This window comes from Periplaneta americana, chromosome 16 (genome assembly GCF_040183065.1).
Source record: "Periplaneta americana isolate PAMFEO1 chromosome 16, P.americana_PAMFEO1_priV1, whole genome shotgun sequence".
Lineage (NCBI taxonomy): Eukaryota > Metazoa > Arthropoda > Insecta > Blattodea > Blattidae > Periplaneta > Periplaneta americana.
In genome coordinates, this window is record NC_091132.1 from 112,805,803 (window position 1) to 112,822,237 (window position 16,435).

The 16,435-nt window shown below is 48.7% G+C and overlaps 1 protein-coding gene across 1 annotated transcript in view; it reads right to left on the reverse strand.

Annotated features, from left to right (window-relative positions):
• The window catches only part of LOC138691086 (coronin-2B-like), a 181,965-nt gene extending 167,504 nt beyond the window's left edge, over positions 1–14,461 (reverse strand). Inside the window, exon 1 of the mRNA XM_069812788.1 lies at positions 14,309–14,461. Coding sequence (XP_069668889.1) covers positions 14,309–14,447 — 139 coding nt within the window. The 5' untranslated portion in view covers positions 14,448–14,461. The remainder of the gene's footprint in view (positions 1–14,308) is intronic.
• Between the last annotated feature and the right edge of the window lie 1,974 nt (positions 14,462–16,435).

Here is a 16,435-nt window from a genome sequence, read left to right on the forward strand (position 1 = left end):
CCACTCTATGCCCTCTCTGTCCACTCCCTGTATTCTCAGTCCACTCTATTTCCTTTGAGTCCACTCCCTATCTTCTCAGTCCACTCTATGTAATCTCAGTCCACTCTATGTAATCTCAGTCCACACCGTGCTTCCTCAGTCCTCTCTATGTCCTCTCTGTCCAATCCCTGACTTCTCAGTCCAATGCATGTCCTCTTAGCCCACTGCCTGTCTTCTCAGTTCACTCTATGTCCCTTTAGTCCACTCTATGTCCTCGCAGTCCTCTCCCTGTCTTCTCAGTCCACTCTATGTCCTTTGAGTCCACTGCCTGTCTTCTCAGTCCACTCTATATCCTCTCAGTCCACTCCCTGTCTCTTCAGTTGACTCTATGTCCTCTCAGTCCACTCCATGTCTTCTCAGTCCACTCCATGTCTTCTCAGTCCACTCCCTGTCTTCTCAGTCCACTCTATGTCCTCTCAGTCCACTCTATGTCCTCTCAGTCCACTCCCTGTCTTCCCAGTCCACTCTATGTCCTCTCAGTCCACTCCCTGTCTTCTCAGTCCACTCAATGTCCCATAACATTTATCCCTGTCCTCTCAGTCCACTCTATGTCCTCTCCGTCCACTCCCTGTCTTCTTAGTCCACTCCCTGTCCTCTCAGTCCACTCTATATCCTCTCAGTCCACTTCCTGTCGTCTCAGTCCACTCTATGTCCTTTGAGTCCACTCCCTGTCTTCTCAGTCCACTCCCTGTCTTCTCAGTCCACTCTAAGTTGCTTCAGTCCACTCCCTGTCTTCTCAGTCCACTCTATGTCCTTGTAGTCCACTCTATGTCCTCTCAGTCCACTTCCTGTCTTCCCAGTCTACTCTATGTCCTCTTTGTCCACTCCCTAACCTCTCAGTCCACTCCATGTCCTCTCAGTCCACTCCCTGTCTTCTCAGTCCACTCCATATCTTCTCAGTCCACTCTATGTCCTCTCAGCCTACTCTATGTCCTCTCAATCCACTCCCTGTCTTCTCAGTCCACTCTATGTCCTCTCAGTCCACTCCCTGTCTTCCCAGTCCACTCTATGTCCTCTCAGTCCACTCCCTGTCTTCTCAGTCCACTCAATGTCCCATAACATTTATCCCTGTCCTCTCAGTCCACTCTATGTCCTCTCCGTCCACTCCCTGTCTTCTTAGTCCACTCCCTGTCCTCTCAGTCCACTCTATGTCCTCTCAGTCCACTTCCTGCCGTCTCAGTCCACTCTATGTCCTTTGAGACTACTCCCTGTCTTCTCAGTCCACTCCCTGTCTTCTCAGTCCACTCTAAGTTGCTTCAGTCCACTCCCTGTCTTCTCAGTCCACTCTATGTCCTTGTAGTCCACTCTATGTCCTCTCAGTCCACTTCCTGTCTTCCCAGTCTACTCTATGTCCTCTTTGTCCACTCCCTAACCTCTCAGTCCACTCCATGTCCTCTCAGTCCACTCCATATCTTCTCAGTCCACTCTATGTCCTCTCAGTCTACTCTATGTTCTCTCAATCCACTCCCTGTCTTCTCAGTCCACACTATGTCCTCTCAGTCCACTCCCTGTCTTCTCAGTCCACTCATTGTCTTCTTAGTTTACTAACTGTCCTCTCAGTCCACTCTATGTCCTCTCAGTCCAATCCCTGTCTTCTCAGTCCACTCCTTGTTTTCTCAGTCCACTCTATGTCCTGTCAATCCAATCTCTGTCTTCTCAGTCCACACTATGTCCTCTTAGTCCAGTCCCTGTCTTCTCAGTCCACTCTATGTCCTCTCAGACCACTCTCTGTCTTCTCAGTCCACTCTGTGTCCTCTCAGTCCACTCCCTGTATTCTCAGTACACTCTTTGTCCTCTCAGTCCATTCCCTGTCTTCTGAGACCTCTCTATGTCCTCTGAGTCCACACCTTGTCTTCTCAGTCCACTCTATGTCCTCCCAGTCCTCTCCCTGTGTTCTCAGTCCACTCTATGTACTCTCAGTCCACTCTATGTTTCCTCAGTCCACTCCCTGTCTTCTCAGTCCACTCTATGTCCCTTCAGTCCACTCCATGTACTCCCAGTCCACTCCCTGTCTTCTCAGTCCACTCTATGTCCTCTCTGTCCACTCCCTGTCTTCTCAGTCCACTCTATGTCCTTTGAGTCCACTCCCTGTCTTCTCAGTCCACTCCCTGTCTTCTCAGTCCACTCTAAGTCGCTTCAGTCCACTCCCTGTCTTCTCAGTTCACTCTATGTCCCTTTAGTCCACTCTATGTCCTCTCAGTCCACTTCCTGTCTTCCCAGTCTACTCTATGTCCTCTTTGTCCACTCCCTAACCTCTCAGTCCACTCCATGTCCTCTCAGTCCACTCCCTGTCTTCTCAGTCCACTCCATATCTTCTCAGTCCACTCTATGTCCTCTCAGTCTGCTCTATGTCCTCTCGATCCACTCCCTGTCTTCTCAGTCCACTCTATGTCCTCGCAGTCCTCTCCCTGTCTTCTCAGTCCACTCTATGTCCTCTCAGTCCACTCCCTGACTTCTCAGTCCAATCTATATCCTCTTAGTCCACTGCCTGTTTTCTCAGTCCACTCTATGTCCCTTTAGTCCACTCTGTGTCCTCGCAGTCCTCTCCCTGTCTTCTCAGTCCTCTCTATGTCCTCTCAGTCCAATCTATGTCCTCTTAGTCCACTGCCTGTCTTCTCAGCCCACTCTATATCCTCGCAGTCCACTCTATGTCCTTTGAGTCCACTCCGTGTCTTCTCAGTCCACTCTATGTCCTCTCAGTCCACTCCCTGTCTTCTCAGTCGACTCTATGTCGTCTCAGTCCACTCCATGTCTTCTCAGTCCACTCCATGTCTTCTCAGTCCACTCCCTGTCTTCTCAGTACACTCTATGTCCTCTCAGTCCACTCTATGTCCTCTCAGTCCACTCCCTGTATTCTCAGTCAACTCTATGTCCTTTGAGTCCACTACCTGTCTTCGCAGTCCACTCCATGTCTTCTCAGTCCACTCCCTGTCTTCTCAGTCCACTCTATGTCCCCTCAGTCCACTCCCTGTCTTCTCAGTCCATTCAATGTGTTCTTAGTCCACTCTATGTCCTCTCAGACCACTCCCTCTTTTCCCAGTCCACTCTATGTCCTCTTAGTCCACTCCCTAAACTCTCAGTCCACTCTATGTCCTCTCAGTCCACTCCCTGTCTTCTCAGTCCACCCCATGCTTTCTCAGTGCTCTCCCTGTCTTCTCGGTCCACTCTATGTCCACTCTGTCCACCCTATTTCCTCTCAGTCCACTCCCTGTCTTCTCAGTCCACTCTATGTCCTCTCTGTCCACTCCCTGACTTCTCAGTCCACTCAATGTCCTCTTAGATTACTCCCTGACCTCTCAGTCCACTGTATGTACTCTCAGTCCGATCCCTGTCTTCTCAGTCCACTCTATGTCCTAATAGTCCACTCCCTGCTTTCTCAGTCCACTATACGCCTCTGAGACCACACCGTGTCTTCTCGGTTCACTCTGTGTCCTCTCAGTCCACTCCCTGTCTTCTCAGTCCACTCTTTGTTCTCTCAGTCCACTCCCTGTCTTCTGAGTCCACTCTACGTCCTCTGAGTCCACCCCTTGTCTTCTCAGTCCACTCTATGTCCTCTCAGTCCACTCCCTGTTCTCAGTCCACTCCGTGTACTCTCAGTCCACTCTATGCTTTCTCAGTGCACTCCATGTCTTCTCAGTCCACTCTATGTCCTCTCAGTCCATTCTATGTCCTCATAGTTCACTCTCTGTCTTCTCAGTCCACTCTTTGTCCCTTCAGTCCACTCTATGTCCTCCCAGTCCACTCCCTGTCTTCTCAGTCCACTCTATGTTCTCTCTGTCCACTCCCTGTCTTCATAGTCCACTCTATGCACTTTGTGTCCATTCCCTGTTTTTTCAGTCCACTCTATGTAATCTCAGTCCACTCCCTGCTTTCTCAGTCCACTCTATGTCCTCTCAGTCACTCCCTCACTTCTCAGTCCTCTCTATATCCTCTTAGTCCACACCCTTTCTTCTCAGTCCACTCTATGTCCCTTTAGTCCACTCTATGTCCTCGCAGTCCTCTCCCTGTCTTCTCAGTCCACTCTGTGTCTTCTCAGTCCACTCCCTGTCTTCTCAGTCCACTCTATGTAATCTCAGTCCGCTCCCCGTCTCCTCAGTGCACTCAATGTCCTCGCAGTCCACTCTATGTCCTTTGAGCCCACTCCCTGTCTTCTCAGTCGAACCTATGTCCTCTCAGTCCACTCCCTGTCTTCTCAGTCCACTCCATGTCTTCTCAGTCCACTCCCTGTCTTCTCAGTTGACTCTATGTCCTCTCAGTCCACTCCCTGTCTTCTCAGTTGACTCTATGTCCTCTCTGTCCACTCCCTGTCTTCTCAGTCCACTCTACGTCCTTTGTGTCCACTCCCTGTTTTCGCAGTCCACTCCATGTCTTCTCAGTCGACTCCCTGTCTTCTCAGTCCACTCTATGTAGCCTCAGTCCATTCCCTGTCTTCTCAATCCACTCAATGTCCTCTTAGTCAATTTATGTACTCTCAGTCCACTCCCTCTTTTCCCAGTCTACTCTAAGTCCTCTTAGTCCACTCCCTAACCTCTCAATCCACTCTATGTCCTCTCTGTCCACTCCATGTCTTCTCAGTCCACTCTATCTCCTCTCTGTCCACTCCCTGTATTCTCAGTCCACTCTATGTCCTTTGAGTCCACTCCCTATCTTCTCAGTCCACTCTATGTAATCTCAGTCCACACCGTGCTTCCTCAGTCCTCTCTATGTCCTCTCTGTCCACTCCCTGACTTCTCAGTCCAATGCATGTCCTCTTAGCCCACTGCCTGTCTTCTCAGTTCACTCTATGTCCCTTTAGTCCACTCTATGTCCTCGCAGTCCTCTCCCTGTCTTCTCAGTCCACTCTATGTCCTTTGAGTCCACTGCCTGTCTTCTCAGTCCACTCTATATCCTCTCAGTCCACTCCCTGTCTTCTCAGTTGACTCTATGTCCTCTCAGTCCACTCCATGTCTTCTCAGTCCAGTCCATGTCTTCTCAGTCCACTCCCTGTCTTCTCAGGCCACTCTATGTCCTCTCAGTCCACTCTATGTACTCTCAGTCCACTCCCTGTCTTCCCAGTCCACTCTATGTCCTCTCAGTCCACTCCCTGTCTTCTCAGTCCACTCAATGTCCTATAACTTTTATCCCTGTCCTCTCAGTTCACTCTATGTCCTCTCCGTCCACTCCCTGTCTTCTTAGTCCACTCCCTGTCCTCTCAGTCCACTCTATGTCCTCTCAGTCCACTCCCTGTCTTCTCAGTCCACTCTATGTCCTTTGAGTTCAATCCCTCTCTTCTCAGTCCACTCTATGTCGCTTCAGTCCACTCCCTGTCTTCTCAGTAAACTCTATGTCCTTGTAGTCCACTCTATGTCCTCTCAGTCCACTTCCTGTCTTCCCAGTCTACTCTATGTCCTCTTAGTCCACTCCCTAACCTCTCAGTCCACTCTATGTCCTTTCAGTCCACTTCCTGTCTTCTCAGTCCACTCCATGTCTTCTCAGTCCACTCTATGTCCTCTCAGTCCACTCTATGTCCTCTCAATCCACTCCCTGTCTTCTCAGTCCACTCTATGTCCTCTCAGTCCACTCCCTGTCTTCTCAGTCCACTCATTGTCTTCTTAGTTGACTAACTGTCCTCTCAGTCCACTCTATGTCCTCTCAGTCCAATCCCTGTCTTCTCAGTCCACACACTGTTTTCTCAGTCCACTCTATGTCCTCTAAATCCAATCTCTGTCTTCTCAGTCCACACTATGTCCTCTTAGTCCAGTCCCTGTCTTCTCAGTCCACTCTATGTCCTCTCAGACCACTCTCTGTCTTCTCAGTCCACTCTGTATCCTCTCAGTCCACTCTTTGTCCTCTCAGTCCACTCCCTGTCTTCTGAGACCTCTCTATGTCCTCTGAGTCCACACCTTGTCTTCTCAGTCCACTCTATGTCCTCTCAGACCTCTCCCTGTGTTCTCAGTCCACTCTATGTACTCTCAGTCCACTCTATGTTTCCTCAGTCCACTCCCTGTCTTCTCAGTCCACTCTATGTCCCTTCAGTCCACTCCATGTCATCCCAGTCCACTCCCTGTCTTCTCAGTACACTCTATGTCCCCTCTGTGCACTCCCTGTCTTCTCAGTCCACTCTATGTAATCTCAGTCCACTCCCTGCTTTCTCAGTCCTCTCAATGTCCTTTCAGTCCACTCCCTGACTTCTCAGTCCAATCTATGTCCTCTTAGTCCACTGCCTGTCTTCTCAGTCCACTCTATGTCCCTTTAGTCCATTCTATGTCCTCGCAGTCCTCTCCCTGTCTTCTCAGTCCACTCTAAGTCCTCTCAGTACACTCCCTGTCTTCTCAGTCCACTCTATGTCCTCTCAGTCCACTCCCTGTCTTCTCAGTCCACTCATTGTCTTCTTAGTTGACTAACTGTCCTCTCAGTCCACTCTATGTCCTCTCAGTCCAATCCCTGTCTTCTCAGTCCACACACTGTTTTCTCAGTCCACTCTATGTCCTCTCAATCCAATCTCTGTCTTCTCAGTCCACACTATGTCCTCTTAGTCCAGTCCCTGTCTTCTCAGTCCACTCTATGTCCTCTCAGACCACTCTCTGTCTTCTCAGTCCACTCTGTATCCTCTCAGTCCACTCTTTGTCCTCTCAGTCCACTCCCTGTCTTCTGAGACCTCTCTATGTCCTCTGAGTCCACACCTTGTCTTCTCAGTCCACTCTATGTCCTCTCAGACCTCTCCCTGTGTTCTCAGTCCACTCTATGTACTCTCAGTCCACTCTATGTTTCCTCAGTCCACTCCCTGTCTTCTCAGTCCACTCTATGTCCCTTCAGTCCACTCCATGTCATCCCAGTCCACTCCCTGTCTTCTCAGTACACTCTATGTCCCCTCTGTGCACTCCCTGTCTTCTCAGTCCACTCTATGTAATCTCAGTCCACTCCCTGCTTTCTCAGTCCTCTCAATGTCCTTTCAGTCCACTCCCTGACTTCTCAGTCCAATCTATGTCCTCTTAGTCCACTGCCTGTCTTCTCAGTCCACTCTATGTCCCTTTAGTCCATTCTATGTCCTCGCAGTCCTCTCCCTGTCTTCTCAGTCCACTCTAAGTCCTCTCAGTACACTCCCTGTCTTCTCAGTCCACTCTATGTCCTTTGAGTCCACTCCCTGTCTTCTCAGTCCACTCTATGTAATCTCAGTCCACTCCCTGCTTTCTCAGTCCTCTCCATGTCCTCTCAGTCCACTCCCTGACTTCTCAGTCCAATCCATGTCCTCTTAGTCCACTGCCTGTCTTCTTAGTCCACTCTATGTCCCTTTAGTCCACTCTATGTCCTCGCAGTCCTCTCCCTGTCTTATCAGTCCACTCTATGTCCTCGCAGTCCACTCTATGTCATTTGAGTCCACTCCCTGTCTTCTCAGTCCACTCTGTGTCCTCTCAGTCCACTCTAAGTCCTCTCAGTCCACTCCCTGTACTCTCAGTCCACTCCTTGTCTTCTCAGTCCACTCCATGTCTTCTCAGTCCACTCTATGTATTCTCAGTCGACTCTGTCCTCTCAGTCCACTCCCTGTCTTCCCAGTCCACTCTATGTCCTCTCAGTCCACTCCCTGTCTTCTCAGTCCACTCAATGTCCTATAACATTAATCCCTGTCCTCTCAGTCCACTCTATGTCCTCTCCGTCCACTGCCTGTCTTCTGAGTCCACTCCCTGTCCTCTCAGTCCACTCTATGTCCTCTCAGTCCACTCCCTGTCTTCTCAGTCCACTCTATGTCCTTTGAGTCCACTCCCTGTCTTCTCAGTCCACTCCATGTCTTCCCAGTTCACTCCCTGTCTTCTCAGTCCACTCTTTGTCGCCTCAGTCCACTCCTTGTCTTCTCAGTCCTCTCCATGTCCTCTTAGTCCACTCTATGTCCTCTCAGTCCACTTCCTGTCTTCCCAGTCTACTCTATGTCCTCTTAGTCCACTCCCTCACCTCTCAGACCACTCTATGTCCTCTCTGTCCACTCCCTGTCTTCTCAGTCCACTCCATGTCTTCTCAGTCCACTCCCTGGCTTCTCAGTCCACTCTATGTACTCTCAGTCCACTCCGTGTTTTCTCAGTCCACTCATTGTACTCTTAGTTTACTCCCTGTCCTCTCAGTCCACTCTATGTCCTCTCACTCCACTCCCTGTCTTCTCAGTCCACTCCCTGTTTTCTCAGTCCAATCTCTGTCTTCTCAGTCCACTCTATGTCCTCTTAGTCCAGTCCCTGTCTTCTCAGTCCACTCTATGTCCCCTCAGCCCACTCCCTGTCTTCTCAGTCCACTCTGTGTCCTCTCAGTCCACTCCCTGTATTCTCAGTCCACTCTTTGTCCACTCAGTGCACTCCCTGTCTTCTGAGTCCTCTCTATGTCCTCTGAGTCCACACCTTGTCTTCTCAGTCCACTCTATGTCCTCTCGGTCCTCTCCATGTGTTCTCAGCCGCTCTATGTACTCTCAGTCCACTCTATGTTTTCTTAGTCCACTCCATGTTTTCTCAGTCCACTCTATGTCCTCTCAGTCTACTCAATGTCCTCTTAGTCCACTCCCTGTCTTCTCAGTCCACTCTATGTCCCTTCAGTCCACTCTATGTCCTCCCAGTCCACTCCATGTCTTCTCAGTCCACTCTATGTCCTCTCAGTCCACCCTATGTCCTCTCAGTCCACTCCCTGTTTTCTCAGTCCACTCTATGTCCTCTCAGTCCACTCCCTGTCTTCTCAGTCCACTCAATGTCCTCTTAGATTACTCCCTGTCCTCTCAGTCCATTATATGTACTCTCAGTCCATTATATGTACTCTCAGTCCAATCCCTGTCTTCCCAGTCCACTCTATGTCCTAATAGTCCACTCCCTGCCTTCTCAGTCCACTCTATGCCTCTGAGACCACACCCTGTCTTCTCGGTTCACTCTGTGTCCTCTCAGTCCACTCCTTGTCTTCTCAGTCCACTCTTTGTTCTCTCAGTCCACTCCCTGTCTTCTGAGTCCACTCTATGTCCTCTGAGTACACCCCTTGTCTTCTCAGTCCACTCTATGTACTCTGAGTCCCCTCCCTGTGTTGTCAGTCCACTCTGTGTACTCTCAGTCCACTCTATGTTTTCTGAGTGCACTCCATGTCTTCTCAGTCCACTCTATGTCCTCTCAGTCCATTCTATGTCCTCATAGTTCTCTCCCTGTCTTCTCAGTCCACTCTATGTCCCATCAGTCCACTCTATGTCCTCCCAGTCCACACCCTGTCTTCTCAGTCCACTCTATGTTCTCTCTGTCCACTCCCTGTCTTCATTGTCCACTCTATGTCCTTTGTGTCCATTCCCTGTCTTCTCAGTCCACTCTATGTAATCTCAGTCCACTCCCTGCTTTCTCAGCCCACTCTATGTTTTCTCAGTCACTCCCTGACTTCTCAGTCCTCTCTATGTCCTCTTAGTCCACTCCCGGTCTTCTCAGTCCACTCTATGTCCCTTTAGTCCACTCTATGTCCTCGCAGTCCTCTCCCTGTCTCCTCAGTCCACTCTATGTCTTCTCAGTCCACTCCCTGTCTTCTCAGTCCACTCTATGTAATCTCAGTCCACTCCCTGTCTTCTCAGTGCACTCAATGTCCTCGCAGTCCACTCTATGTCCTTTGAGTCCACTCCCTGTCTTCTCAGTCCTCTCTATGTCCTCTCAGTCCACTCCCTGTCATCTCAGTCGACTCTAAGTCCTCTCAGTCCACTCCCTGTCTTCTCAGTCCACTCCATGTCTTCTCAGTCCACTCCCTGTCTTCTCAGTCCACTCTATGTCCTCTCAGTCCACTCCCTGCCTTCTTAGTCCACTCAATGTCCTCTTAGTTTATTCCCTGTCCTCTCAGTCCACTCTATGTCCTCTAGGTCCACTCCCTGTCTTCTCAGTCGACTCTACGTTCTCTCAGTCCACTCTATGTCCTCTCAGTCCAGTCCCTGTCTTCTCAGACCACTCTATGTCCTCTTAGTCCACTGCCTGTCTTCTCAGTCCACTCTATGTCCTCTCAGACAACTGCCTGTCATCTCAGTCCACTCTCTGTCCTCTCAGTCCACTCCCTGTCTTCTCAGTCCACTCTATGTCCTCTCAGTCCACTCCCTGTCTCCTGAGTCCACTCTATGTCCTCTGAGTCCACTCCCTGTTTTCTGAGTCCACTCTATGTCCTCTCGGTCCCCTCCCTGTGTTCTCAGTCCACTCTATGTCCTCTCAGTCCACTCTATGTTTTCTCAGTCCACTCCATGTCTTCTCAGTCCACTCTATGTCCCCTCAGTCCACTTCATATTCTCCCAGTCCACTCCCCGTCTACTCAGTCCACTCTAAGTCCTCTCAGTCCACTCCCTGTCTTCTCAGTCCACTCAGTGTCCTCTCAGTCTACTCCTTGACCTCTGTGTCCACTCTATGTCCTCTCAGACAACTGCCTGTCATCTCAGTCCACTCTATATCCTCTCAGTCCACTCCCTGTCTTCTCAGTCCACTCTATGTCCTCTCAGTCCACTCCCTGTCTCCTGAGTCCACTCTATGTCCTCTGAGTCCACTCCCTGTTTTCTGAGTCCACTCTATGTCCTCTCGGTCCCCTCCCTGTGTTCTCAGTCCACTCTATGTCCTCTCAGTCCACTCTATGTTTTCTCAGTCCACTCCATGTCTTCTCAGTCCACTCTATGTCCCCTCAGTCCACTCCATATTCTCCCAGTCCACTCCCCGTCTACTCAGTCCACTCTAAGGCCTCTCAGTCCACTCCCTGTCTTCTCAGTCCACTCACTGTCCTCTCAGTCTACTCCTTGACCTCTCAGTCCACTCTATGTCCTATCAGTCCACTCCATGTCCTCCCAGTCCACTCCCCGTCTTCTCAGTCCACTCTAAGTCCTCTCAGTCCACTCCCTGTACTCTCAGTCCACTCCCTGTATTTTCAGTCCACTCTATGTACTCTCAGTCCAATCTATGTTCTCTCAGTACACTCCCTGTCTCCTCAGTCCAATCAATGTGCTCTCAGTCCACTCTATGTCCTCTGAGTCAACTCCCTCTTTCCTCACTTCACTCCGTGTCCTCTCAGTCCACTCTATGTCCTCTTAGTCCACTCCCTGTCTTCTCAGTCCACTCTATGTCCTCTCAGTCCACTCCCTGTCTTCTCAGTCCAATCTATGCCCTCTCAGTCCACTCCCTGTCTTCTCAGTCCACTCTATGCTTTAGTCCACACTCTGTCTTCTCAGTCCACTCTATGACCTGTCAGTCCACTCTACGTACTCTCAGTCCACTCCCAGTCTTCTCAGTCCACTCTCTGTGTCCTCTCAGTCCACTCCCTGCTTTCTGAGTCCACTCTATGTCCTCTCAGTCCACTCCCTGACTTCTCAGTCCACTCTATGTCCTCTTAGTCCATTCCCTGTCTTCTCAGTCCACTCTCTGTCCCTTCAGTCCACTCTATATCCTCCCAGTCCACTCCCTGTCTTCTCAGTCCACTCTATGTCCTCTCAGTCCACTCCCTGTCTTCTCAGTCCACTCTATGTCCTTTGAGTCCAAATCGCTGTCTTCTCAGTCCACTCTATGTACTCTCAGTCCAATCACTCTCTTCTCAGTCCACACTATGTCGTCTCAGTCCACTCCCTGTCTTCTCAGTCCACTCTATGTCCTCTTAGTCTACTCTATGTATTCTCAATCCACTCCCTGTCTTCTCAGTCCACTCTATATCCTCTCAGTCCACTCCCTGTCTTCTCAGTCCACTCTATGTGTTTCTTAGTCCACTCCGTCTTCTCAGTCCACTCTATGTCCTCTCAGTCCACTCTATGTCCTCTCAGTCCACTCCTTGTCTTCTCAGTCCACTCTATGTCCTCTTAGTCCACTCCGTCTTCTCAGTCCACTCTATGTCCTCTAAGTCCACTCTATGACCCCTTACACCACTCTATGTCCTCTCAATTCCACTCTCTGTCCTCTCAGTCCTCTCTATGTGCTCTTAGTCCACTCTATATCCTTTCAGTCCACTCTGTTTGCTCTCAGTCCACTCTCTGTCTTGTCAGTCCACTCTCAGTCAACTCTCTGTCCTCTAAGTCCACTCTATGTCCTCTCAGTCCACTCTATGTCCTCTCAGTCCACTCTCTGTCTTCTCAGTCCACTCTCTGTCGTGTAAGTCCACTCTATGTGCTCTAAGTCCACTCAATGTCCTCTCAGTCTACTCTCTGTCCTCTCTGTCCACTCTGTGTGCTTTAAGTCCATTCTATGTCCCCTCAGTCCACCTTCTGTACTCTCAGTCTACTCTCTGTAATCTAAGTCCACACTATGTCCTCTCAGTCCACTGTATGTGCTCTAAGTCCACTCTATGTGCTCTATGTGCACTCTATGTCCTCTCAGTCCACTCTATGTGATCTCAGTCCACTCTCTGTTCTCTCAGTCCACTCTATGTACTCTCAGACCATTCTGTCATCTCAGTCCACTCTATGTGCTCTCAGCCCACTCCATGTACTCTCAGTCCACTGCATGTCCTCTTAGTCCATTCTATATCCTTGCAGTCCACTGTCTGTTCTTTCAGTCCACTCTTTGTGCTCTAAGTCCACTCTCTGTTCTCTCAGTCCACTCCATGTGCTCTAAGTCCACTCTCTGTCGTCTCAGTCCACTCTATGTGCTCTAAGTCCACTCTGTCCTCTCAGTCCACTCTATGTGCTCTCAGTCCACTGTCAGTTCTCTCAGTCCACTCTATGTGCTCTCTGTCCATTCTCTGTCATCTCAGTCCACTCTGTGTGCTCTCAGTCCACTCCATGTCCTCTTAGTCCACTCTATGTCCTCTTAGTTCACTCTCAGTCCACTCTATGTCCGCTTAGTCCACTCTATGTCCTCTCAGTCCACTCTATGTCCTCTTAGTCCACTCTGTGTCCTCTCAGTCCACTCTATGTGCTCTAAATCCACTCTATGTGCTCTCAGTCCACTCTATGTCCTCTCAGTCAACTCTATGTGCTCTAAGTCCACTCTATGTGCTCTAAGTCCACTCTTTGTCCTCTCAGTCCTCTCTATGTGCTCTAAGTCCGCTCAATGTCCTCTCAGTCCACTCTTTGTCCTCTCAGTCAACTGTATGTGCTCTCAGTCCACTCTGTGTCCTCTCAGTCGACTCTCTCTCATCTCTGTCCTATCTGGTTCTCTCAGTCCACTCACAGTCCAACCAGGCCTCTCTCTGTCCTCCCAGTCCACTGTCTCTACTTATATTCCACCCTCTGAATTCTTAGTCCACTCTATGTCCTCTTAGTCCACTCTATGTCCTCTCAGTCCACTCTATGTGCTCTCAGTCCACTCTCTGTTCTCTCAGTCTGTTCTATGTGCTCTCAGTCCATTCCCTGTCATCTGAGTCCACTCTATGTTCTGTCAGTCCACTCAATGTTGTCTCAGGCCACTCCATGTACTCTTAGTCCATTCTATATCCTTTCAGTCCACTCTCTGTCCTCTTAATCCACTCTATGTCCTTTTAGTCCACTCTATGTCCTCCTAGTCCACTCTATGTCCTCTCAGTCCACTCTATGTCCTATCAGTCTACTCTTTCTTCTCCGTCCACTCTCTCTCTCTCTCATCTTAGTCCAATATGGTTCCTCTCAGTCCACTCTCTGTCCTCTGAGTCCATTTTCTGCCCACTGAGTCCCCTCTCTGAGCTTGGAGTCCTCTCTCTGTCCTCTCAGTCCACTCTATGTGCACTCAGTCCACTCTGTCCTCTCAGTCCCATCTGCTTCCTGTCAGTTCACTCACAGTCAAACCAGTACTCTTTCTGTGGACTAAGAATTCAGACAGGGGAATATTCCCCTGTCTGAATTCTTAGTCCACTTTAATGTCCTCTCAGTCTACGCTCTGTTCTTTCAGTCCATTCTCTGTCCCTTCAGTCCACTCTATGTGCTCTCAGTGTATTTCCTTTCCTGTCATTGGGGATTATATGATCTGGTTTTGCAACAATTTGCATTTCTGTCATACTCATACATATGTTTTGGAATTGCATTTATTCGGGGTTCGAACCCGGGTAATAATTTGTTTGTTGTACAGTTCTTTGCCGTACGGGTATCTTGAGCTGAAAGCATAGTGTCATTGCGACTCTGGTGTTCTGTCTGTAAACTACGTCCACGATTTAATACAGTTACAACTTATTACCTTTTCAAATACATGATGGCAGCTTTTCTCTCATCGCTATCGGTAAAGAGTTAGAAAGAGAAGACTACCTTTCTAACTCGTTGATCGGTAAGGAGTGTAGTGTTGGCTCCCATGCATACATGCTTAATTTGATTTACGTAGTAGCCTTGCGCGCGTCCGCCATGACAGTTCGTCTTGGCAACAGTTTATTGGATTATACCCATTTGAACTTTCGACAACAACCTGTTTTAAGCCAGTTTCTTCTGTCACACGAATCATTGCAACCGTCCCTCTTTCACTCCAACATCCTACATTCGTAATCTCCTTGATTATGGAATGGATATAGATCATCTGCAACATCAAAGGGAATGTAAGAGCATCGCCATCTTCCAATATACATTTGAAACTGCTTTCATTTACCCAACTTGCATCGTTGAAACTCAAACTGCGGACGTGCAGCAATAAGGCGCGTGGTTTGAAACGTTAATATTGTAATTTATTGAAATATTGTGTTTAAAACTTTCATTAGTGTTCAGAGTATTTAAAATTTGTACTGAAAGCAAGTACTTAATTTCTGTGTGTTAATTGCTATTGTTATATTTATTTGAGTTACATTTTCTTTGCTTTTGGGTCCACACCTGTGGAGTAACGGTCAGCGCGTCTGGCCGCGAAACCAGGTGGCCCGGGTTCGAATCCCGGTCGGGGCAAGTTACCTGGTTGAGGCTTTTTCCGGGGGTTTCCCTCAATCCAATACGAGCAAATGCTGGGTAACTTTCGGTGCTGGACCCCGGACTCATTTCACCGGCACCTTCATTTCATTCAGGCGCTAAATAACCCAATAAAATTAATAAAAAATCTTTGAGGTTTATACAACATGACTTCTAATGAAAATTCGAGTGATTTGAGTGAAATTATAACTATTCCTTAGGTTCATTCAGACATCTATGATGCTGATAGAAATCCACAACTGGAAAACTATGCCGTTTCTTCACATATTGATGAACGTCATAACTCTTCTGAAACACGGCGTAAAGTCGGAAAAATGTTATCAGCTAGAAAAACTGACATACATGAATTTAAATTCAAGTCAGTAGGCTATATAATAAAATGGAGTTGTATGACTTGAGGCTTTCCGGCGTTTGATGTAGAATAACTCTCGGGTTCTCAGCAGGTGAATTGGAGATTTTCTTCCAAGCTTTCGACGGCTAGCTCTGCCATCTTCTTCAGGGAATGAAGTGATGTGGGGCCAATCGAAAATCGAAAAATCGAAAGAGAATTGGGAGGACAAATTTAAAAGGTACGCAAAACGCGTCCTTGCAAGGGGTTGGGAGCTGTACAAAACTAAGTATGTGAGCTCCAAGCCTGTTGGCCACTAGTCTCACTCCGGGTTACGCTGCTCCACTGAAGGAGCTCTAGAAAATTTTGAAGGGGAAGCCGAAATTGGACGTAACCTCTTAGGTACCACATACGCGAGGGGGACTGAGATTTGATCAAGTGATCACAAAACGGGGCGAGGAGGAGATGGCTGGTGTTTGCCATTAGGATGGCGAGACGCTGTCATCTGTTGTTCGATGACAAAGCATGTGAAGGCCGTCGGAAGAAGCGCCGTGAAATCTAAATCTGCAATTTGAGAGGTCCCTGCCCTTTCAAATTGCGACTAATTGAGTGACCGCGTATATTTAAAGACAATTTATAGGTTCTGAACTAGAGCATACGTCGTTTATATTAAAGGGGAATATATATATGGGGAAGGGCATATAGGTCCGTGGCCCATTTCTTATAGGGCTCATCCCGACATTTGTCTTACGCCTTAGGAAAACCACGGAATACCTTAGGCAGGATGAGTTGTCTCATATATAAGAGACTAGCCAATTTGGCTATTATGTAGGAGGTGATTGTTGTCATGAGCCTTGTTGAATCGTCTCAGTTTTGAGACCAGCCATTTGGCTATATGATGGCTCAATTACGAAGAGGGGGGGAGAGATGTAATTGTTAATTAATTTAGAGTAATTAGGGAGATTCATGGGAATATGAGTGCAGGTCCGTGGCCCATTTCTTTTAGGGCTCATCCCGACATGTCTTAGCGCCTTAGGAAAACCACGGAAAACCTTAGGCAGTATGACTTGTCTCAATATCAGAGACTAGCCAGTTGGCTCTTAGGTTGAATGACTCTGTGAATCGATGGATATATACTAGCCAATTGGCTCTATGATAGTTCCATCGATCAACAAAAGTAGGGAGGGATTTTGTTTAGCCCAGTTAAGACAAGGTAATTTTAAAGCGGTTGCACTATCCAAGGAGTCGCATGGAGTTGAGTCGTGATTACCAAAACCTGGGAGTAACGCCAG